Consider the following 25320-nt stretch of genomic DNA (forward strand, 5'->3'; position numbering starts at 1 on the left):
CAAAGTACGACGTTTCAATAACAAACCTGCCTAGTCTGTTGTGATGTTCTCCATTATTCAGATACAACCTTCACTAATAGTTGGATTGAAAGAGGAGGTCCAATCCAGTGGCCGGCGCACTCCCAGGATCTCAACGCTCTCGACTCTTTCCTTTGAGGACACATTAAGTCCTTGGTGTATGAATCGCAAGTGGAATCCGAGGAGGACTTGCTTGCAAGAGTCCTAGCTGCCTACTTAATTGTGCAAGAGACGCCGGGGATATTTGAGCGAGTGAGGCAAAATTTCCTTAAGCCTTGTGCTACGTGCGTCAAGGTTGGTGGTCGTCACTTTGTACATTTACTGTGAGTTTCTGGTAGTTACAGTGCAGCAGTAGATTGTTTATACTAAACCTTACATACTCAGATGTAGCGTTATGCACGATAAAGCAGGTTACATAGACTTGATAGACACATTTGTTACTGAAACTTCGTATTAGTTCCCGCAAGTTGCAGTAATTTCAAGATAGCGTGACGCTTGAACTAGCCGTTTTCGACTTTCAGTTTCCTGTCTCAAAATATGTATATTGGACCTCTCTATCACCTGCATAAATTTGACCCAAAAGGTTACGGACACCATGTATAAATGAAAGTGACTATGTTTGTGACTTAATCTTGAACCACCCGACCAATCTCGATCAAATTTTCAACATAGATGAGGTTCGGACCTGGAATAGTTGTTATAATTTCACTTTGACGGTAGAACGTGAACGTGACGGGGGTGAGCGAGAAGAGGGGAGTGGAGATATGTGTATCAAAATAAATCAAACTTATATATGTATCAAAATAAATCAAACTTAATAACTCTTGAACCACAACGGGACCGATCTCGATCGAATTTGCCATATAAATGAGGTTAGAGTCTCCAATGGTTTTTATCACTTCACTGTGAGGGTTCAACTTACTTGAAGGGGAGGGAATAAAAATAACTAAAATGATGGTGACTACGTTTGTGATTTAATAACTCTTAAATCACCCAACCGATCTTGATCAAATTTTCAATGTAGATTAGGTTTCGACGTGGGGTGGTTTTTGTCTTTTCACTTTGACGGTGAAGCTTAAGCGAGGGGCAGGGAAGAGATATTTAAAATGATCAAAAATGATCGATATTGTTGTCGAATCCATAATTGTCTGGGTCAATGAGATGAACAGTGACACTTCAGATGATGCAGTTGAAATCCAGATTCAGCCCCGCAACTTGGGGAGGGGAAGAGGGAGATACACATACAAATTATCGAAAACGACCTATATTATTGCCGAATCCATAGTTTTCTGGGTAATTGAGGTGAACAGCGACACTTCCGTTGCCGTTTAAATAAAAATTCAGCCCCATTTTTCATTATGTATAAAATGAAACGTATTCTCCCATGTGAAGAACGGGCTATATGCTAGTAATCGATTTATATGACGGTGCTCACCAAGCTCTTGTTTTTACTCATGTATAAATAGATATTTTTTTTTTAAAAAAAAGAAGGTAGTTTTGAAAATGAAATGAAATCTTTAAGTTTTACGTCCCACGGTTATGCCGGTTAGGCTAAAGGAAACGGTGAGAGATGAGTGAAATGAAGAAAGTGGGAGAACCCCGAGAAAACCCACGAGTACGGTGTTTGTCCACTACAAAGTCCATATGGCGCGAGCTGGAATCGAATCAGGGATCCCAAGCACCGGAGGTGAACGCTCTACCACTGAGCCACCGCTCTTAATTTTGTCCTTCCACGTCACATCCACCGCAACATCTTCATCTCCTCAACATGCTACTTCTGTTCCTCTTTCTTCTTCGTCGTCCAACATTCCGCTCCGTATAATAACGCAAGTCTCACTACTGTTTTGTAAACTTTTCCTTTAAGGTGTACTGGTACACTACGGTCATAGAACACTCCTTCCGCGCCTCTCCATTTCGTCCAAACTCTGCTAATTCTTCTGTTCATATCTTCTTTATTCCCACATTTTCCTGCAGAATTGATCCCAAGTATTTGAATTTCTTCTTCGTTACCAACTCTTTTTCGTCTAGTTGTATTATTTTCAACGAACGTAAAAAGTTCTGTACTGAGTTATCTATGTTTGTATGTCTATCTGTCGGTCTGTCTGTTATTTGGGAATTTTCCGATTTTGAGCCCTCCATTCGATAGAGCATCAAAAACTATCTGAGAAAGTGATCGAATTTTTCGCGTCACTCTTACTGTTCCCGAGATATAGGTGAAAAAATTCCGATTTCGTGAGATTTAAGGAGCCATATTTCGGGAAGCATAAGTCATACAGAGATGATATTGGTGTTGATCAATACTTAAGAGGACGGTGAACATTTTGGTACCAAATAGTAACCGTTAGCCACTGGCTGAATGGTCACCGTTCCCCAGATGTTGGCCAAAAAGGTTCGAATTTCGGGAGCTTTAAAGAACCATAGCTCGGAAACCGTAAGTCATAGAGAGATGATATTTTGCGAGTTTTTGCGAGAAACAGAAGGAGGTGTGAATAAAAAGATTTACTTTTACATGTAGGAACAATCACAGTTATCCTTCCTGCTCCATCTCTCCACTCTTTTTAAGTTCGTTGTGGCAATGCTCTTGGAGCATTCTCAAGTGATTGTATTTTCCATTACATCCCCCCCCGAAAGAACAATGTAAATATTCTAAGTCTTGGTTTTACTAATTGGAAGCCATTTGCTCTCCAATGCTCGTCTCCAGGCATCTAATTGAAGTGTTCAATTCCAAAAGAGCCTAAGTCAAAAAAAGTAAGTTTTTCAGGAGACGAATATCTTGTGTGTGTTTTCATAATTCTATTTCTGTAAAAGAAAAGTAATCTACATAAAACAAACTTGTAATTGCCTACTTTTCGTAAAATAACTGTGAAATAGCCATCTATAGCAAGAGTTTTATAAGTGTTTTTAGGCAAGGGTCAGAAAATAACTTCAGAGAACACCGCTGACTAAGGACATTTTGGAAAACAACGCTGTTTTCTTTTACCTACGATTAATTTGACTTATGGAGCTTTGGCATGAAACCCTGTTCAATATACGGAGATGCTGAAATAGAACTTAATAGAACCAATATTTCAAAAATGACAAAAATTGACTTAGGCTCTTTTGGAATCCACCCCTTCAATTTCTCTTGTAGAGCTGCGTTGGTCTCACTCATTAGCACGATGCCATTCGCAAATAGCATATTCCAAGGTGATAATTCTTGGATATCCTTTATGAGTTCGTCCATCACAACTGCGAAAATTTTTGGAAAAAGGTGTGGACTAAGACTAGAAACCTTTTTCTCATTATTGTTTCTAACATTTTTTATTCTTAAATTTTCAGGCTTTTGTATCCTGTTCCTGGGGCATATCGAAAGTTGGTTTTGTCATGATATGTTATGGAGTAGTTAACGCACTCTCAGCACTGATTCTTGGCGCTATGGTGAAAATCACTGGCCGAATTCCAATCATCTCTCTTGCCGCAGTGACACACTTCTGCCTTCTCGTAACGCTATTAATTTGGAAACCACATCCCGATTACAGCGTTGTGTTTTTTGTAATTGCGGGGCTATGGGGCATGGGAGATGGGATTTGGTTAGCTCAAATCAATGGTAAGTATTAACCATTAAACTAACCATTAAGTTGTCTGAAATACGAGGTGTGATGAAAAAATACGGTGAATAATTTTATTACAAACAAGGTAATAAGCTTACATGGAATTTGATTTAATCTCCTTCAAAGTACTGTCCTTGACTAGCAATGTACTTATTCCACCGTTGAATCCATGACTGGAAGCATTTCTGGAAGGCTTCTTTTGGAAGGGCATTCAGTTGCTCTGTCGTGACCCTCTTAATGTCAGGAATGGTGACTAAATATTTCTCTTTAAGCATGGTTTTAACTTTTGGGAAGAGCCAGAAGTCGTATGGTGCTATATCTTGAGAGTACAGCGAATGTGGACAGACAGGTATATTTTTTGCCCCCAAAAATCGTGGATCAAATTAAAAGTGTGGCACGGCTCGTTTTCGTGGTGAAGAAGGAAGCCATTTGTTCATTTAATCGTCGGTTAAAATGCTTTTCATGGATCCATACGAGATATTTAGTTCTTCGGAAAGCTCTTGAATAGACATTTGCCTGTTTGAGCAAACCATTTGAGCCACTTTTTCCACGTTTTCATATGTTTTTGTAGTCGAAGAACGTCTCGATTGTTGCTTGTTTTCAATCGACTCCTTGTCGCTTTTGAATCGCTAATACCACTTGTGGTCTTCAATGCCACCGCGTCATCGTCATACACTGATTGTGACATTTCGTGAACTCCTTTGGGACTTTTTTGCAGCTTAGAACAAAATTTAACACGTCCTCACTCTAATGCCTCTGGAAACCAACTAACATGTCACAAGTCATTCAAGCTCGACACTGAGTGTACCAAAGATTTATGCTACCGGGTTTACTAGTTGAAATGGATACAACATAGACAGAAGACACTGTGCAACTACTTTCACCATAATTTTTTTATCACACTTTGTAATTAGACGAAACTCAGATTTCAATATTTTATGTACATAGCGGACAGGAGAAAATTGTCTTTTTAAAGCTATTTTTACTTTCTAGCGACAATAGGAGAGAAGAAAATATAGTGATTATGAAAAAAATCGAATGCGAGATTTCAACGGATTTACACGTTTCATGGCCCCTACAAGACGAAAGAGTGATTTTTGGATGTCTATCCGTGAGTCCGTTTATTCGTCTAGATATGAATGTGTTCACTCACTAGAAAAATATGCTGTTCAATGTATCTGCACCGGACTTTAAACTTAAGATTTCCTAAGATTTCCTAACGGTGTTTTCGAATTGTTTTCATACTTTTAAAATTAAGGGTAGTAAAACATGGGAAAGATTTCTCAGTTCTCCATAAAACCACTCTACAGTTGAAAATTTTGGCGATTTACTTAGGTAACGCTAACAAAAACGTACAAACATACCGAATTTCAAGTTTTTATTCCAATTTGAAGTACCTAAAATATGAGATTATAGGTAAAAAAAATGCTCATTTAAATAACGTGGAAAATTTCTTCATCACACATTTAGATCCCCTAAAAATAAAAAATAAAAATATTGACTTTTGGTAATTTTTCTGTCGGTTAGTCTACAAAAGCTACAATCATGTCAAATTTAGTCATTGTAGCCTTACAGGAAGTACTCAATAATTTTGGGGTGTAAAAGGTGTTCCATATAAATAACATGGGCAAAATTTTTCAGTTCCCCATAAAACCAGTCTAAGTTTGGAAATTTTTATTTTTAGGGATTTTGCTAAATAATACTATAGAAAATGTACAAGCATACCGAATTTCAAGTTTCTATTTCAATTCCAAGTACCTAAAACATGAGATTATAGGTCCAAAAAGAGCCCATTTAAATAACATGGGGAAATTCTTCATCCCCTTTTTAGATCCTCTGAAATATAAAATATTCACTTTTGGCAATTTTCCTGTCGGTTAATTTCAGAAAGCTACAATCATGTCAAATTTCATCTTTCCACATGTACCGGAAGTACCCTTTTATTTTATGTCAGTTCATGCTTTTTTATATATAGTTAGGATAGTTCATTAGCAGCACCATCAGCACCATAATGTAGTATAAGCCATTTCGCTGGAGTAAAAATCCAAAAATGGTCGTTTACCCTTGTTGGTAAATTTTCCTTTTAAGATTTTCTCAGAAACGCCTCAGTCGATTTCCTTCATATTTCGTGAAAAGAAATGTTTCACTAATAATCTGTAGCATTGATAAACTACTTATGAAAATATTCATAAGAGGTATTTTACTTCTGGGAATGAGTTTTATCTAGACTAAGTCTCCCGAAAAAAACGTTTTATAGTTTTGTTCCTGTTTCACAGATATAAGTAATGATTGCAGCGTAAAGTGACTTAGTTTCAGAAACTGAAACGAAAATAATTAATGAGGTGGCCCGTACATTTTAGCTAGCATTAAGTTCCTTGAATGCGAAAATAAAAACATCCTTCATTGATTTTAGCAAAATTCTAATTATGAGTTCACACTGTATTTACAAGGTAGCTAAACTATGGGACACAGTTAATGACATATGGTATGAACGAATGAAATTAGAGCTGTGACGTGACGTTGGTGTTGGTAAAGGGGCGTGGCTAAGCAGAGACACTACAGCGCGAGCAGGCGACATGCATATCTCGATCTCTGGCAACACAGCACTCATCTCATTTGCTCACAGCGTTTAAAGGAAACACAGAACCCCGCCTTCGAAGGCCATAAACGCTGTCTCTTAGCATAATTTTCGTACAAGTAAAAGTCCATCATTTCAACGTGGAGTTACATTTTGATCAACCATGTTCACTGAAAATTGAAAGTTTACTTGAATAAGTTGGTTTCGCCATAATTTGAATAGTACAATTCTCAAGAACCACACGAATACATTTCACAAGCGTACTGGCCAAGTCAAGGTCAACCTCTACACCGAGCTTGGTCAAGATCTAAAGTTAGTTCTGTATTTCACGTAAAATATATACTGTACTTAAGATTAATTTCCTTTTACATATATAAAACGAAGAGTGAAAATAATTGATGAATTACAGTGAAAAGAATGTTGGTGATGACCTCAGGCTATATAATTAAAAGGGTTTGGTTCACCTGAATGGGTACATTTTATCATACATTTCAATCTTCAATAAGAGAGCAAAAAGTCTTCCTTGTGCTCATCCAACCGAGAAATGTCTTTGGAAAAAAATCAGATATGGAATTTTGCAGGTGTCCACTCAGCCTTGGACCCAACACCTCTCGTTATCTTTCGATCAGAATTTTCCTAAGTGATTCATTGTCACGCATTAAAACTAACAGGAAATCACTAACTAGTTCGTTTTTAAAATACGGGTTACATCTCGCAGGTAATGAGGTATATAAAGGCACAATTATACGTGTTATATTCCTTCTTTAATTATTTCTCGGTTGGATGAGCACAGGGACCTTAGTGGGATCCGAACCACTACTCAGGTTTGTATTTTCCTGGTTAACAATTTTAGACATCCAAACTATACTATGCATAAATATTGGAAGTCGTATAGAAAGGTTATATCCGTCCGTTTGTCCTTTCAACGTTGATCGGCATTGGAACAAAAACGATAATATATAGCAGTGATCGAAACGACAATACGTATATACTTGTAGCTGCCGGGGACATTTTCAGTAGATCGCGTTAACGCTCTGGTTGGCTAACCTTGATTTTATTTATTTATTTATTTACTTTTCCTGTTTTGACTTGCAATATGGAGAGTATCTCCTATAAGTTCTACAGTTGTCATATGTATATAAATGCAAATTGTAATTACAACTTATTACATCATTTGAAGTACTAAATTATAAGAAACATCACATGTTAAATTTGTTACATCATTACATCATATTCATACATCGTTATCATTTAAAAATTCCTCAACTGAATAATATGCTTCCTTCACTGAATTGACGCAACAAAGGTAAGAAGCTTTTTTTTTTTTGTTTGTTCAAAAAAAAAAGTCGGTAGTTCTTTTGGTTATAGCTCACAGTAGGATTTAAAAACGGTAGGTCAGAAGCTTCATATCCTAAGCGACCACTGATATATAGCGACAAGCTTTTTTTTTATTATTTAAAGAATTGATTTAGGTTTTCAAGAAAATATGTCATTTTCGCTTTTAACATTCCACTAAAACCAAAAATGGTTGAAGTTTACTAGTACTTCTGGTTTCAATATTGATTTTCATAGAGCAACGACGGTAAGAGATATCGAGAATCGTTTTCCTGTAATCGATTAAGCATACCAGAAATATGTTCCATCTACTCCGTTAACTCTATTCAAATCTGAAGTGGTTAAAATCAACAATTTCTGATTTCAACATTGATAGCCATAGAATAAAAACCGTAATAAATAGGATGCGTTCTCAGAAAATTAAAGGAGGAATATAACACATATAATTGTGCCTTTATATACCTCATTACCTGCGAGATGGAACCAATATTTTAAAAACGAACTAGATAGTGATTTCCTGTTAGTTTTAATTCGTGACAAGGAATCACTTAGGAAAACTCTGATCGAAAGATAACGAGAGGTGTTGGGTCCACTGCTGAGTGGACACCTGCAAAATTCCTTATCTGATTTCTTCCAAAGACATTTCTTGGTTGGATGAGCACAGGGAAGACTTTTTGCTCTCTTATTGAAGATTGAAATGTATGATAAAATGTACCCCATTCAGGTGAACCAAACCAAATTAAAATTCTTCACTGGCATTGCCCATGATCTCTAAACTTTCGAAAAATTCGCTATTGATTTAAATAGGAAGTTCGACGGTAGATTGGAGATCATATACCAAGTCAACTCCTCATCTCTCTCATAGGTAAACTTTTTTTAAAGGAAGGGACCAAATAAAAAAATGTTCTTGGTGAGCCAATATAATTTATTATGAACAACAATGGCAGTCAGTGCCTTCATTTGTTAGATTGGAAATCATGTCGTGGGCCAGATACAATTTTCAGGGAAGCCACGCCTGGCACGCGGGCAGTAGTTTGCTCTTCATTGCTCTAACCAAAAAAATTTTAGTAGTTTGCTTCAATAAACCTACTCCTTAGCTCAGTCTTGAAGAAAGGTTTCAAGAGGCAAGATCAAGACAACTTATTAGCTGCTCATTAAAGTCTCTACAATCGAACTAACTTCCTCGATTGCGCAGTATGAATTGTACGAATATTTTAAGTGATTTTTACCATTGGATAAATATAGAACGGTGAAGTGTAGGAAGAACTGGATTTTTGATACGTATTACGCGTTCTAAAGATAAGTCTTATCTCGACCTGTACCTCTCTCTTTAAACCGGAAACAGTTCTTAATTTGGATTGAGCACCGCATTGATAGAATCTATATTTCGACTTCATTCTTCTATTTCAAGCGAAATTAATTGGAAACCTACTACTACATTCGATGGAGATAGCAAGAAACGTCTTTGTGATATCGACTCAATATTAATTACCATAGAGTTAAAACAGTAAGAGATAGCGAGAAATGGTTTTGTGATATGCTTTCAATTGATTGTCGTAGAGTTAAAACGGTAAAAGATAGCGAGAAATGGCTTTGTGATATGGTCTCAATATTGATTACCATAGAGCTAAAACGCTAAGAGATAGCGAGAAATGCCTTTGTAATGTGGACTCAATATTGATTACCACAAAGTTAAAGCATTAATAGATAGCGAGAATGGCTTTCTGATATGGACTCAATATTTATCTTCACTGAGTTACAACGGTAAGAGATAGCGAGAAATGTCTTTGTGATATTGACTAAATATTGATTGCCACAGAAGTAAACCAGTAAGAGAAAGCGAGAAATGGTTTGTGATATGGACTCAATATTGATTACAATAGAGTTAAAACTGTAAGATGTAGCGAGAAATGGTTTTGTGACATGGACTTAATATTGATCTTTATAGAATTAAAACAGTAAAAGATAGCGAGAAATGGCTTTGTGATATGGTGTCAATATTGATTACAATAGAGTTAAACGGTAAGGGATAGCGAGAAATGCCTTTGTGGTATGGACGTCATATTGATTTTTATAGAGTTAAAACGGTAAAATAGACTATAGCGAGAAATTGTTTTGTGATATGGTTTCAATATTTATCTCCATAGAGTTAAAGCTGTAATAGCGAGAAATGGCTTTATGATATTGTCTCAATATTGATCTTCGTAGAGTTAAAACGGTAAGAGATACCAAGAAATGACTTTGTGATATGGACTCAATATTGATCTTCATAGAGTTAGAACTGGAAGAGATGACGAGAAATGGCTTTGAGATATGGACTCGATATTAATCTCTACAGGGTTAAAACAATAAGAGGTAACGAGAAATGGCTTCTTGATATGGGCTCAATATTTATCTCCATAGAGCTAAAACGGTAAGAGATAACTAGAAGTTGCTTTGTGATATGAACTCAATATTTATCTTCATAGAGTTAGAACGGTAAGAGATAACGAGAAATTGCTTTGTGATATGGACTCAACATTAATCTTCATAGGGTTAAAACGGTAAGAGATAGGAAGAAATGGGTTATTGATATGGTTTCAGTAACTCAAGAGTTTTTCACCTCAGCCATTATTCTCCTAGTGATACTGTAAATAATAAAGTGTAGGACAACTTTCTATTTCAATATATGTGCTTATGTAGTAATAATTGTAAGATATACGAAAAACTATTTTTGATGTGGATTAATGTTCCAAGAACAACTCCATTTCTAAAATTATCCATCTACTGTATCCAATCGCAAGTTATGGTTTTAGTGCCTCCAGTTTTAGTATTGAATGTACACAGTTTGGAAGTTTATCAAAGTTTCTCAGTGTAAATCAAAACTCGTTGTTTTGGCTTTGTAATTTTTAAAAGATAAAAGATGGTTTTCCTTTAAATTTTAATGCATTTTACAGTCTTAGTTAAAACCTTGGAACGTAAAAGTTGTTTCTTAAAATTAGATTTGTTCATAAAAAAGAGAGAAATAAAAATAAATATTTACTATTTCATTTCCTTCTTGAAATAAATTTCAGAAGGTAAATTAACAGGTTTTCATGTGAAGTAACAACTCCGCTAAAAACAACCTAAACGATTGGTACGATTTTCAAGGCTAACTTTCAAGAACTAGAAATACTTGCCTCCACTTTCCCAAGGAGTGTGAAAACTGAGCACTGGATGAAGGTTATAGGGTCCGCTGATTTAATATTTTTGTTGTGTGATGGTATTAGGAGATTTAGGCGGATACTCGGGTTATTGGTCATTTCTAAATTGATTGTCGCTCAGATCCGATTTGTACTACGTCAGTCTTTACCCTAATCAAATTTTAAAACTAAAGGTGAGTTTTCATGCAAGCGTGCTCAGACATCGTTATTGATAAATTTACCAATGCTATTAATTTATGTTATAGTTATTGTATCAGCTCAGGTCAGAGTCAACCTTGATATACGCTTTGTTCACTCGACCACCTTCAATACTATGATCTATCTGTTAACTGCGTTGCCAAGAGCATATTTACTTGCTAGCGGAAGTATGTAACTCGAAGCCCAGTAGAGTAGAGTGGGTTGTCTAACTTGAAGGGTTTCTGAGATATTCTACACTTTTTGAACCTTCAAAACGTTTAACATACCCAATCCGCTCTCGAGTCGAAAATAGAAAAAGTATTCGTACGCAATTAGACCTGGTGAAGATTTATCTGTGTACAAAATCGCGAGGCTCTAGGTGACTCTTTTGTAGGAGGATCTATGCAAAAAAAAAAAAAAAAAAAAAAAAAAAAAAGCTGATGACAGACACGCTTTTTTATATATTAGTAAAGAAAGATAGAGTCAGCTATATCCAGTGGTATCATTTAATTGGCTCGCACGAACGGTTGTTAATACTCCTCAGATTCCCGGAACCACTGAAATTTTCTCTGCACATCTAGATTAAGTAGTTTGGAGAAAATATTATACTCTACTACTATTTTTGATAATCATATAGACAAAAGGGCCCAAATATTTCTAGTCCCTAAATACAAGTAACTAACTTCAAGTAGGAAAAAAGATTCGCAACTCTTTCTCCAGAAAGAAAAAAAAAGGAAAACAATAAAAAACATATATAGTGTTTTATCTGGCGGTAGGCAATGGTATGAGGTACCGGTAACCGGTACCTTTTTTAATGAGGGCATAATATTTCCTCTTCTGGCTTGAAAAGAGGTTGAGGAGAAACTTCGAAAATACCAAATAGTAAATATATAATTTTATCGAAAATCAGAGTTTTTATTGTTTTCCTTTTTTTTTCTTTCTGGAGAAAGAGTTGCGAATCTTTATTCCTTCTTGAAGTTGGTGAATTGTATTCAGGGACTAGAAATATTTGGGCCCTTTTGTCTCTTGCTCGCTGGCACGTTCTCACGCCTTCTTGTTTTCCATTCCTTTTTTGCATGCTACGCTGTGAACCGATCAGATTTTTTTCTTCTGAAAAGACTGGCCTCCCCTAACGAAATAATCACAACAAATTTGTCTGTCGCTGAAGTTAGACTAAACTGAAAACCAGTACAAAAATTGTGTTGGGACTCCACCTCTGTACTTTCTCCACAGAGGAGCTTTTGATCAGTTCCTATTTTAATGTATCCAATTAATTGTTTATATTAATTATTAGGAAGAAAATTCAGTGAAAACATCGCCTAGATTTTCTTCGCAAAGTTTACCCATTAATCTAGTAGAGGTTTGTAGAACATTTTGGTAGCATAACTAGTACTCTGAAGAATATTATGTGAAGGATGTACTGAATGTGTGTTATTGAAATTGGATATTTGTGGAACTCTTGATGCCTTTTGAAAACAAACAATAGCAGCTTACTTTCGCCTGTTTACAGAAAGAGAGAAAAAAAGAAACAAATTACTAAGAAATATTCATTATCATTACGTTTGTTGTATTATAAAATTAAGATGTGAGAATCAGACATTTTTAAAGCATTTTTACATACATATATATGTATGTATATACGTAAGAGTTTTTAGTTACAAGACTACAGTGATATGCTATTGGACATTATTATTATTACTGTTAATAATAATAATAATAATAATAATAATAATAATAATAATAATAATACCCTGAAAGGTATGCAGCTTTTTAGTTATTATGAACCTGAGGTGCAGCGTACTGGCACCTTTATTTTTAGAAATAAAACGCTGTATATATATATATATATATATATATATATATATATATATATATATATTCCTTTAAGAGTCTTCATCCCGGCGAAATTAAAATACCACTAATTTTACAGTAATTATGTGATATCTTCAAATAGATAAAAGATAATCGAAATGTGGAACAAGCGCCCTAGACAATATTATTTTACATGAGAAACCGTTATCACGACTCACTTATCTGCTTTCTATTTCGAGCCATTTTAAAAATCGGCATTTATTTTCGCGTTTCTAAACAGCTGAAAACGGAAAGCCACTAGGCGACTTGTGATAACGGTACCTCACGCAAAATAATATTGTCTAGGGCGCTCTTGTTCCATATTTCAATTATCTTTTATCTATTTGAAGATATCACATAATTACTGTAAAATTAGCGGTATTTTAAATTCGCCGGGATGAAGACTCTTAAACCTTTTAAACACGAAATTAAGACATGCTGCAGTTGAAACATTACTTTTTCATTTTTTACATAGCAGGCACCACCACTTCGAGCATTTTGCTCTCTTTGAGCTAGCTAGCATTTCCTCAGTAGTCTCGTGAGCAAGGATATTGAACACCTACAAGATAGTTTGCTAACTATAGAATCAGAAACACACTAAATCACAAAACATGTGTACAAAACATAAAATGTGTTCAATAACACTATTACTTTGTAAAGCTAAGTTTTACAATTATATTTGTTTAATGAAGCTACTTTTTCGACTTTCTCTTTCGGATTAAAATAAATTAAACGAAACTTGTAACTGGAAAATGTAATTAAATAAACTAATGTTCTATAAACGACAATAATTTAGCTACATGAGATTCAGTCGAACGACACTGCGCCGCATTTTAAAATATTTGCACCTGTATCACTAGAAGTACAACTTGCGTAACAACTGCAACAAACAGATTATGAACAAGGCTTCATATATGCTACATGAATTCAGAATTTGGTTCGTGGGAATGCAGATTTTCTTGACAATTTAATTATGAGTAATGAAGCACACTTCCGTCTCGATGGGTATGTAACCAAATAAAATTGCAGATTTTGGGGTACCAAGAATCCACAGGTTACCCACCAACGCCCACCACACCCTGTGAAGTATACGGTATGGTGTGGTGTTACATTCCAGAAAATCATTGGGCTTTACTTCTTTGAAGATGGCAATGGTAATGCAGTGACCGTCATCGGTGCTTGATACTGGACGATGACTCAAAATTTGCGACCTGCAGTGAAGGACATGTCAGACGTTTGGTTTTAATTTATTTATTTATTTATTTATTTATTTATTTATTTATTGGACACCCATTACAGGAAAAGAATATTCCCATTTACAATAGGCTTACATAATTACAAGCTTTATAAATATTGAAACACACAACAAAAAGAAAAAATAAAATAAACATGCAATTAACATCACGAACATGAGAAAATACAAGTAAGAGATATATTTGTATTAATTCCTTCAATAAGAAATGCAAACATAGAAATAGAACCTAGTAAAGACTATGAAATCAGCCCTTCGTGACAAAAAAATGAATGAAATACAAACAGAACACAACAAAAATATAAATATCCAAAATATAAATGTTGAAATATGATTTCTGTCAAGAAGCAGAAATGTTTTCATTTAATAGAAATACTCTTTTAATTTCAAAATACCATAATCAATGTCAGGTTCGAATTGAAAATCTCTCTTAATCAAAACTTATATTTAAGAGTTTTTACATAAACTGAAAAAGGCATAGCAAAATCTAAGTCGACATTCTCCTGTATCAGCTTGTTGTATAATCAACAAATTCTCGTAATAGGTGAGTTTAAATGTGCCATAGTTTGAGACCTGTTGCAGATAAAAGGTAATCGATTTCTTAATTTTTTAGATTTTATATTAAAATTCAATAGCTTTAGGCACTCTGAACTGTCGACAATTCCGTTCACTAATTTGTAGAGGAAAATTAACTGCGTGCGTTCATGTCTAGTTGCCAATGAGCTACAACCAAAAATACTCAGAAGAGATTTGTACGATCCCTTTGCTTCGTAAGAATTAATATTAAAAACCCTTATTTATTTATTTATTTATTTATTTAACACACACCTACTACAGAGCCAATTGCTCCAATTACAACAGGTGAATACAAATTCAAATATACAATTGTGAAATTGCTAATAATCTATTAGATTAAAATAAATATTAGAAAAAGAACAGAAAAAAAGAAAAAAAAGTCTAAAATAGCAATATTCATGCAGGCTACTTTTTTCTTTTTTGTATGCAATAACATAATCATTGCATTACATAAGCAGGGTTCAAAAACAATTGAATCAATTTTATATACTTTTCCAAAGACATCGTAAAATCCACGATTATTCCAGATTTTATAATATCATTATGTTTCTTACAAAGTCTCACAAGTGGTGAATTTTTATGGGAGGTTGTTTTAGATTTAGGTATAACAAATGGTAATCGTACTCTTAAAGATCTACTAGTGCTAAATTTTAACATTTCCAGAAAATCTTGATTAACTATAATACCATTAATAATTTTAAACAGAAAAACATGATGCATTATTTCCCTCCTTTTTACCAGAGACGTACAATTAAATTCCCTTAGGATAACACTATAGTTAACTTTCATATCATACGCAGAGATTTTGAATCTCTTGTACCATAAATACCTTAAAAATCTTTTTTGTATTGATTCAATTTTCCTTATTTGATTATCATAACAGGGGGACCATACTAATGAAGCGTACTCTAATTTACTTCTAACTAATGAATTAAATAATTTAACTAACACTTCTGCATTGTTTAATTCCTTTGAATTTCTAATTATGAAACCTAAAGCTTTATAGGATTCATTAACAATTCTATCAATATGTATATTAAATTTTAATTTTGTATCTAAAGTAACACCCAAATCCTTAATTTGTGTTGATCTTTGTAATATTTCATTGCAAATTTTATAATTATATTGAGCTGGTTCACCCTGTCGTGAAAAAGTAATAACAGAACATTTTTTAACGTTAAATTGTAATTTATTGTCAATACTCCATTTGTAACAACTATCAAGATCCTTTTGTAATTTCTTTGCGTCTTCCATATTATTTATTGCCCGAAATATTTTTAAGTCATCCGCGTACAACAGACATTCGGAATATTTTATAACGCCAGGCAAATCATTAATCAACAAAAGGAAAAAGAGTGGACCCAGTTTAGACCCTTGAGATATTCCTGAATGAATCACGTATCTATCTGAACATAGCCCATTATAAGTAACAAACTGTACACGTTCTCTTAAATAAGATTTAATTAGAGTTAATAACGCTTCTGATAAGCTCAAATTTGCTAATTTGTTAAGCAATATGTTATGATTTAATTTGTCAAATGCCTTCGCAAAGTCGGTATATATTACATCAATAGAACAACTGTTTCCGTTCAAGGAGTCCAAAATAAACTGCGTAAGGTTAGTTAGATTCGTAGTAGTGGATTTCCCCGGTAAGAAACCATGTTGACACTCTACTATGTATGATTTTACATGATTAAATATCTTACTGTACAATATGTGTTCAAATATTTTAGACGGCATCGATATTAATGAAATAGGCCTATAGTTTGTAATATCTTTTGGATTCCCAGATTTATAAATCGGAGTCACTTTACTAATTTTCCAACATTCAGGAAAACACCCAGTAACCAAAATGAGATTATAAATATAGCAAAGAGGAGTTACCAAAACATCTATACAACCCTTAAAAATATAAGATGGTAAATTATCTGGACCACTAGATCTTGTTGATCGAGTTTTCTTTATTGCTTCCTTACATTCTTCCTCATTCACTTTTTTTATAACCAGGCAGTGAGGTATTAAAGGTATATTCGAGGTGCTCCATTCGTAGAATGAAGACCTTTCATCATACACACTATGAAAATATTGAGCGAAACCCTCAACAATATTTTTATTTGTTTTTAATAACTCACCGTTATATAACATAGTAGATGGATTTTGTAAACATCTTTACTTATTTTTTATGAAACTCCAGAAGTGTTTTGTGTCTCTACTAATATTATTCCTTATATTTTGTATGTATAAAGAATAAGCTCTTTTAATCATCGTCTTAGATTTCCTGCGCAGGTCTAAAAACCTTTCCAAGTTATACTGTGAATGTTGTTCTACTGTGAATCTTATAATACAGATATCTCAAAAATTTATTTTGGATACGTTCAACCTTGTTAATATAGTTTTTGTAATAAGGAGCCCAGACTATAGAAGCGTAATCAAATCTACTTCTAACAAGGGTATTAAATATAGTTATTAAAGCATCCACATTGTGTAAGTCTCTGGTGTTCCTCATTACAAATCCCAAAAGCTTAAAAGTCTCATTACATACTTTCTCAATATGTACATTAAAAGACATCCTATTATTGATAATAATTCCCAAATCATTTACCTCTTGGCATCTTTTGATATTTAAGTTATTAATCTTATAATCAAAATAAGTGGGATTATTTTTTCTTGAAAAGATTATTGCAGTACATTTATTGATATTGAAATGCAGTTTATTTTTAAGACTCCAGTTATAACAGCTATTTAAATAATCTTGAAGCTTCCAAACATCATTAGGTTCTCTTATTTGTCTATACAGTTTCATATCATCTGCGTACAATAAGCAATTTGAATTTTTGAGAACAGACGGCAAATCATTGATAAATAATACAAAAAACAAAGGTCCCAAGTTAGATCCTTGTGGCACACCTGAGTAAACATCAAATAAAGTAGATCTTTGATTATTGAACACCACATATTGTTTTCTGTCTTTTAGGTAAGATGAAATCAATAGAAGCAATTGTTCTGAAAATCCAAAACTAGACAACTTCATAATTAATATATCGTGATCCAATTTGTCGAAAGCTTTTGAAAAATCTGTATAAATTGTATCAACTGAATGATTATTATTGAGGGAATCTGATATATACTGAACGAAAGTAACAAGATTTGTAACTGTTGATCTCCTGGGATAAAAACCATGTTGATAAATTGATATATATGGTTTAACATGATTAAAAATTTTATTATAAAGGATGTGTTCAAAAACTTTAGCTATTGTAGAAATTAATGAGATTGGTCTATAATTTTCTATTGCTGTAGGATTACCCTTCTTTAATATAGGACGGACTTTGCTAATTTTCCAAACATCAGGATAGAGAGAAGTTTTTAATATGAGATTATAGATGTGACATAGAGGTATCTTCAGAACTTCCCCACATCCCTTAACAATGTACGAAGGAATTAAATCAGGACCAGAGGATTTAGATGATTTTAACTTTTTAATGGCATTCACATAATCTTGTTCAGTAATGGAATTGATCACAAGACAGTTATTAACATTTAGGATGGGAGAATAATACCCATTATAATTTGGACGACATGAAGAGTAAACGCTTTTGAAATATTGAGCAAAATTATTGTCAATGGCATAATCAGAAGTAAGTATTTGATTGTTATATACCATATGACTGACTTCTAAATTATTACTTTTTTGCTCTTAAGGTAATTCCAAAAGCATTTAGGGTTTCTCCTTAAGTCGTTTTCTAATTTTCTTATATAAAGTTCGTAAGCCCTATTAATAAGATTTTTAGCTTGTTTTCGTAGCTCCTTAAATTTATTCAAATTATAAACTGAAACATGCATATGTTTTCTATAGTAATTTTTTTTAAGTATACTAACAATTTCCTGCGTAAACCAGCAGGGGTGACGGTGCCTTTTGAATATTTTCTTCTTGGGCACATTACTATCGATAATAACATTTAAAATATTATAAAAGTAATTCACTGCTAGATTAACATCTTTTATAGCAAGTAACTCTGACCAGTTTTGTTGCCTTAAAGAACTATATAAATTAAGGAAATTAGCTTTACTAAAATTATATGCAATACTAGTAGTATGTTTGATACGCGAAATAGTGTTATTAAGGTACAGTTGACAATGTAATGAGGGATGATGTTTATCTTCTTCTAATAAGGGATACATATTTCTAGATACTTTAACTTCCAAGGGGGCCGCGGTGGCTCAGTGGTAGAGCGTTCACCTCTGGTGCTTGGGGTCCCGGGTTCGATCCCAGCCCCCGCCAAGTGAACTTTGTGGTGGACAAACACCGTGTGCGTGGGTTTTCTCGGGGTTCTCCCGTTTCCTCCCACTTTCTTCATTCCACCATTTTCATTCATTACTCATCATCATCGTCTCCTTTAGCCTAACCGGCATAAGCGTGGGACGTAAAACTCAAAGATTTCATTTCATTTCATTTTTAACTTCCAACTCAACACTAGAGAGAACTAAGTCAAGAGTTTTACCATACGCATTCTTTACTGAGTTCATTGATCTTAAATTATGAAATGAGATAAAGTTTGCCAAGGACTTACAGATAACGTCACCATCTAACAAATCAAACGAGGAGTCTATAATTGAAGGAATATTAAAATCACCAACTATAACAATATTATGAAATTGTATATCAACTATTTGTTCAATTTTTTCAAAGAATTCAAGATATTTTTCCACTTTAGTATTCGGTGGAAAGTATACAACAATGACATAAAAATATTTAGTTGCTATTTTAACTTTTATACATGATGCTTCAACATAATTTATAACAATTGGAATTTCAGTAACACTGTAGTTCTTTAAAATTGCTATAAGTGCACCTCCTCCATCTTTGTGAATTCTATCATATCTAAATACATTATACCTTTCATCAATAAATTCATTATTATATATACCGTCACACAACCAAGTTTCGGTCAAAAGTATTATGTTGAAATTAGTGGCTGCAATACCCGTGTACAGTTTATGTAATTTGGTTCGAATACCCCTAACATTTTGATAATTTAAAAATAACGTCTGATCATTGCTGTTCATATTTTACGTTAAACTTCTGACTTCATCAATAGTAGTGAGGGTATATACAAAGGAGTCATCAGCCTTTTTCCTTAATTTGATATTACCCGCATAGTCAACCCAGAGGAAAGCAAAGTTTTTCTCTCTCTTAACTTTCCTGGCCTCACTAACGATTATTCTACGGTGCAATGTTAAACTCTGGTTGACATAAATAGTCCCACCCACTGACAGACCCAGATCTTTACAACTGAGATTTCTTTTCACTTTTCTTTTTGCAATAAATTTATCCTTATCTAATCTCCTAACAAATCTAACAATAATACCTGGTTCTGGTTGGCTGGGAGATTTCTTCAACCTATGACATACATCTATAATATCATTAGTAACACTTATGTCCAATGCTGCACCTACTCTCTTAATTATATTATTAACATCTTCATTTGGTAAGACAGGTATACCTTGTATTTCAATTGTGTTCCTTCTACTATACTGGTCCAATTCATCTACTTGAACTTTTAATTTGTCAATTTGTTTTTTTAACGATAGATTTTGATTCTTTAATTCGTCAATTATATTCATGCATTTATTCAATTCCTCAGTTTGATATTTGATGAGGTTACAATTCTCGTCTAGTTTTTCATGGATGGTGTTTAAGGAAGCACCTAACTCATCCTCCAGTCTTTTATTAGAGCCTTTAATTTCGTCGACTTCCTTTTTGATTGATAGTAACAAATTGTGTACTTCAGACAAAGTGGGGAGTTTTTCAGCCTTATCCACAGAACTGTCACCAGACATGGAGACAGTTCCATTCCGTCGGGCCTTCTCACAATCTTTACATCGCCATACATTATCTGAGGATTTAAGAAATTTCACATCATCTTCCTTCAAGTCAACACAAGCACTGTGATAAATATTGCTGCACTCCTTACACTGAATTTTTGAATTTACATCTAGTCTAGACACTGATTTCGAACATTTACTGCAGATTCCCATGATGTACCACTCAAGAGAAAAGAAGAAAAAGAAGAAAAAAAAACAAAAACGAAGTGCACCCGAATAATGTGCTCCCAAATTATTCTATTATTTAAATGATTGGTTTTCTGATAAGTAAGAAACTAACTTTTTTTAATATTTGTAAATATGCCAATTATGTGATACGTATTTTTCACCAGCTTTTAATGTCACTACTTGAATTCAAAGTTTTTTGCTTGCATATGATCTGGTACTACGCACTTGTGAAAATTACCAAGAGTGAGTTAGCAATGCTGAATAGTTTGTTTACATTCGATGCTAGAGTATCACGCAAACTAATAAGTGGATTTTATAATGACCAGTGAAATAAAATGACTGTATACCATATTTGTCGATGGCACTGGTACTTACTTGTCAATGCAGATACAACAGCTGCCTCTCACATGCAGAAAAACCACTGAATCACATCATTTAAACTGGAGCACATTTACAGTCACATACTCACAAGGGTTGCAAACTCACACTATAATGGCATTGTATCCGGCCAGATACAATTTTCATTTAACAAAATGACACCACAGCACACACATCTAGGGACACAATCACACTTCTGTGAACTTTTCTTTTCCTTTTGCATCGAATCGCTTCACGAAATGCAGACATTCCTGGGCCACCATGATCCCCAGGTTTGACCTCACCAGACTTTTACCTTTAGGTCACCTCAAAGAACTGGTATATGTCAATAAACTTCAAACAACACAGCAGCTCAAGGAGAACATCCACATGAAAATCCTAGCTATAATTCCAACAACTTTGAGAAGTATGATGACAAATGTTGTGTCAAGAGCTTATGCGTGCTAACTACATCATGGTGGACATTTACGTGAAATTGTTTTTCACACGTAGATGACAGAAATTTTCATATACACTGTATGTTATACCAGTTGTTCACATACGCTAGGAGTTACGCTGTTTTGAAACCCCTTCGTAACTTATAACCTACTCTGTATTTGGAACTCGAAAAAGCAGAGAGCTCCTTCGTGGCTAAGCGGTTAGCGTACGCGCCTTTGGCGTGGGAGACCCGGGTTCTATTCCCGGCGGGAGCTCATGTGGTTCGGATTCCACGTTAATCAGTAGGTCCACGTCTCATATAGCCTCGCTGCTGAACGGGACGTAAAACTCAAAATCACCTCACCTCACCTCGAAAAAGCAGATTCTTTGGGCAAGTATATTACTTAGGTGTGCTTTAGTTTATTAAACGGGCCTGTTACATACTTATTTACGGAGACATTCAGCCAATGAATATTTGTTTTTCTCGCATTCTAATGCTGTTTTTCCACTATCAAAACTGTTACTATAGTTTTGTTAGAAATTAATCTTTTTGATTTATGAGACGAGAATACGCCAATAAACGTACAATCCGATAGATTTGTATTTTCTATACATAAAACATACAGCACTGTGATTAGAGTCAGCCCTAGGCAATTTGCCGCAATGTGCAATGGCATTATTTGCCGCCTCCTTTCTCCAGATAGAATAAGTCTTAAAAGCTGCCCCATTATGGACGACGAAGGGGGAGGAACAGTGCACTCGCACTCAGAAAGGCTCTAACACTGCAAATACAATACTTTCGTGTCTGCTTTTATTTTCTTTAAATAATAATCTATTATGTTAGTGAAAGATAAAGCAAACTCACTTGGAGAGGAAAGATGGTATTTTTTATATATATAATTCAATATCGAATTTCAATCTCAATATATCAGTTTGGAATTCCAGTGCAACTAGCTCTGTTATCTTTATTTCTTGATTTTACTTCTACATCTGTTAAAATATTAAAAAAAAAAACGCTTCACCTTCAATGATACGGAACTTGTTTGTGACAAAGAGAAGACTAGTTTTCATACCAAAACTAACTAAATGGAACAGGTGTTCGTTACTGTTAGAGAATTGAGTTCTTGTACTTGTCAACAATCAAACAATTCAGGCAGGGATTTCTTTGATCATTTGTTTTAGCACTGTCCATGTGACCCAAACATGATTTATGAACGTTTTATTTCAAATAGAAGGTCAGCTTAGAAAATACAACTATCATCGTGAAGTCTGTTTCCAACAAGAAAATTTATTTTAAATAATATAGTTATACTGTCCCTCGAAACTTGCTGCCCTGTGCAAATGCACGTATTGCACATATGGTAGAGCTGGGCCTAACTGTGATGTACGGATTACTCTGAGAAATTCTATTATATGGATTGAAAATAAATTTGAAAATTGTGTAGTGTACTACCATGTCAATTCTCTCAAGAGAGATTGAATGAATGTGAGATTTGTAACTTACATTTGGTGTTTGTTCCATTCACTAATTAATTTCACTGTAACCGTTTCACTTTGTGTTGTGCGTCTAACCCGAATTAATTGTTGCTCACCTGCTGAAGCAGTAATTACTTGATATGGTGTTAAAAATATTCAGGTGAAAACACTGATCTGACGATCTTTTTTTGCTCATGACGACTTCGGGCACGTTGGCTGAGCAAATTCGCTCAAACAGCCTTAGCAGACGAGTAAGTGATAAATAAATAAATAAATAAATAAATAAAACTATGAAGTAGAAATTTGCCTTCCTCATTATATATATTCAAAGTAGTTGCGAAGAGATCCTCCAAAATCGAAGTGAAAACTTACTTTCATATTCCATATCATTGAATTATTTTATGTTATTGAAATTGTAATAAAACGTTTTCCCATAGTGACATAAACGCTCATTTACCAACGGTGACAACCGGCTCACGACATTTTCTCTCAAATTTATTACGCACTTTCTGTCATTATGCTAACAAATATTGTAGATGTGATTCCAAACATCCAAACATTTTCATGGAAAGCTTAAAAATGATTTCATATCCCTTTACGCAATCTTATTCTAAATGTTTATGTTTGATATTTTGTTTCATTACAGCATTCTATGGCATTCTCTTCCCTGGAAACGAAGAAGCTGCATACAGTAATTTCCGTTTATGGGAATCTCTTGGATTCATCGTTGCTTATGCGTACAGCTCTTATCTGTGTACCAATGTGAAAATTTATATTCTGTTGGCAATTCTTATTCTTGGTATGGGAAGCTATTTAATTGTCGAGTACATTCACAAGAAAGGACAATCAAAGGCAGACACTACGGACAACAAAGTAAAAAGGTAGAGGAGACGACAGTATTTCCAATGTAAATCATAAATAAACTGATTAACGTATATGTTAAATATTGTTTCTTGTTTAATTCCCTTTCCTTTCATTTAATTAATTGTTTGGTCAATCATTTGTATATCATCGTCATCATCATCATAGGTATTCTTGTAAGTTACTTACTGCAGCTGAGAAGCTTCCCATGCTTTTCGCATATCGATGTTCACATATCGATGCACCACCTTCGATCATGCTTTCCATGGTGTTCTGCTAACCTCTTCGTCTTCACGTACGATTTTTGAGTTTTGATATCGTCCATCAACTGTAGTCTCCTTCGCTCTCTCCCTCTCTTTCCTACCACCATACCCTCTATCACATCCCTCACGATACAGTTCCTTCTTAGCCAATGCCCCAACTACTTTCTCTTCCTCTTCTTAATAATATTTAAAATTGTTCTTTTCTCCCCCACCATTTCCAACACTCACTCATTCGTTTTCCGGTCTTGGGGCCGTGGTGGCTCAGTGGTAGAGCGTTCACCTCTAGTGATGAGGTCTCGGATTCAATCCCAGCTCCCGCCACGTGAATTTTGTGGTGGACAAACACCGTGTGTATGGGTTTCTTCGGGGTTCTCCCGTTTCCTCCCACTTTCTTCATTCCACCATTTCATTCATTTCTCATAATCATCGTCTTCTTTAGCCTAGCTGGCATAACCGTGGGACGTAAAACTCAAAGATTTTATTTCATTTTTCGTTTTCTGGTCGATCCAGCTAATTCTCTCCATTCTTCTCCACACCCACATTTTTAAAGCTTCCAGTCATTTTTATCTATTTTGCGTAATATCCATGTTTCTCACTCGTACAGTACAATAATAGTCTACACTAAGCATTTTATAAGTCTTTTTCTCAACTCTTTATTCAAGGTCCCACAAAAAAGTATTTTCTTCATCCTAAAGTCTTCTTTCGCCATTCCTATCCTTACTTTTATTTCACCTTTACTTTTTGTATCATCACTAGTAATACTACCCATGTATGCGAAACTAGACACTTGTTCTATTTTCTTCCCTCCTCCTACTATATTTAACAGCGATCACTTCTTTCCACTCACCATGCCTTTTGTCTTTCTCACATTCTAGCTTAAGGGAAGAACGTTTAATGCTAAATGATTTTAATGAAATACTCTAGCTCAAGGAAAGGGTTTTAGACGCTAGATGGCTTTCTAATGAAATATTCTAGCTCAAGAGAAGAACGCTTAATGCAAAATGATTTTAATCAAATTTTCTAGCTCAAGAGAAGAACGCTTAATGGAAAATGATTTTAATCGAATTTTCTAGCTCAAGAGAAGAACGCTTAATGGAAAATGATTTTAAAGGACTCTTCTAATTCAGGAGAAGAATGTTTAGTGCTAAATGATTTTAATGGAATACTCTAGCTCAAGGGAAGTATATTGAATGCTGAATGGCTTCCTAATGAAATATTCTAAGAGAATGTTTACTGCTAATGATCTTAATGGAATACTCTAGCTCAAGGAAAGAACGTTTAATGCTAAATGATTTAGTGGAATATTCCAGCT

The 25320-nt window shown here is 34.4% G+C and overlaps 1 protein-coding gene across 1 annotated transcript in view; it reads left to right on the plus strand.

Annotated features, from left to right (window-relative positions):
* The window catches only part of LOC145673730 (UNC93-like protein), a 68236-nt gene extending 44408 nt beyond the window's left edge, over positions 1 to 23828 (plus strand). The window contains exons 5-6 of the mRNA XM_081743447.1: positions 3337 to 3604; positions 23531 to 23828. Of these exons, the coding sequence (XP_081599573.1) occupies positions 3337 to 3604; positions 23531 to 23769 (507 nt within the window). The 3' untranslated portion in view covers positions 23770 to 23828. The remainder of the gene's footprint in view (positions 1 to 3336; positions 3605 to 23530) is intronic.
* The last annotated feature ends 1492 nt before the right edge of the window (positions 23829 to 25320 follow it).

This window comes from Thermobia domestica, chromosome 17, assembly GCF_964235325.1.
Source record: "Thermobia domestica chromosome 17, izTheDome1.hap1.1, whole genome shotgun sequence".
NCBI classification, from domain to species: Eukaryota; Metazoa; Arthropoda; class Insecta; order Zygentoma; family Lepismatidae; genus Thermobia; species Thermobia domestica.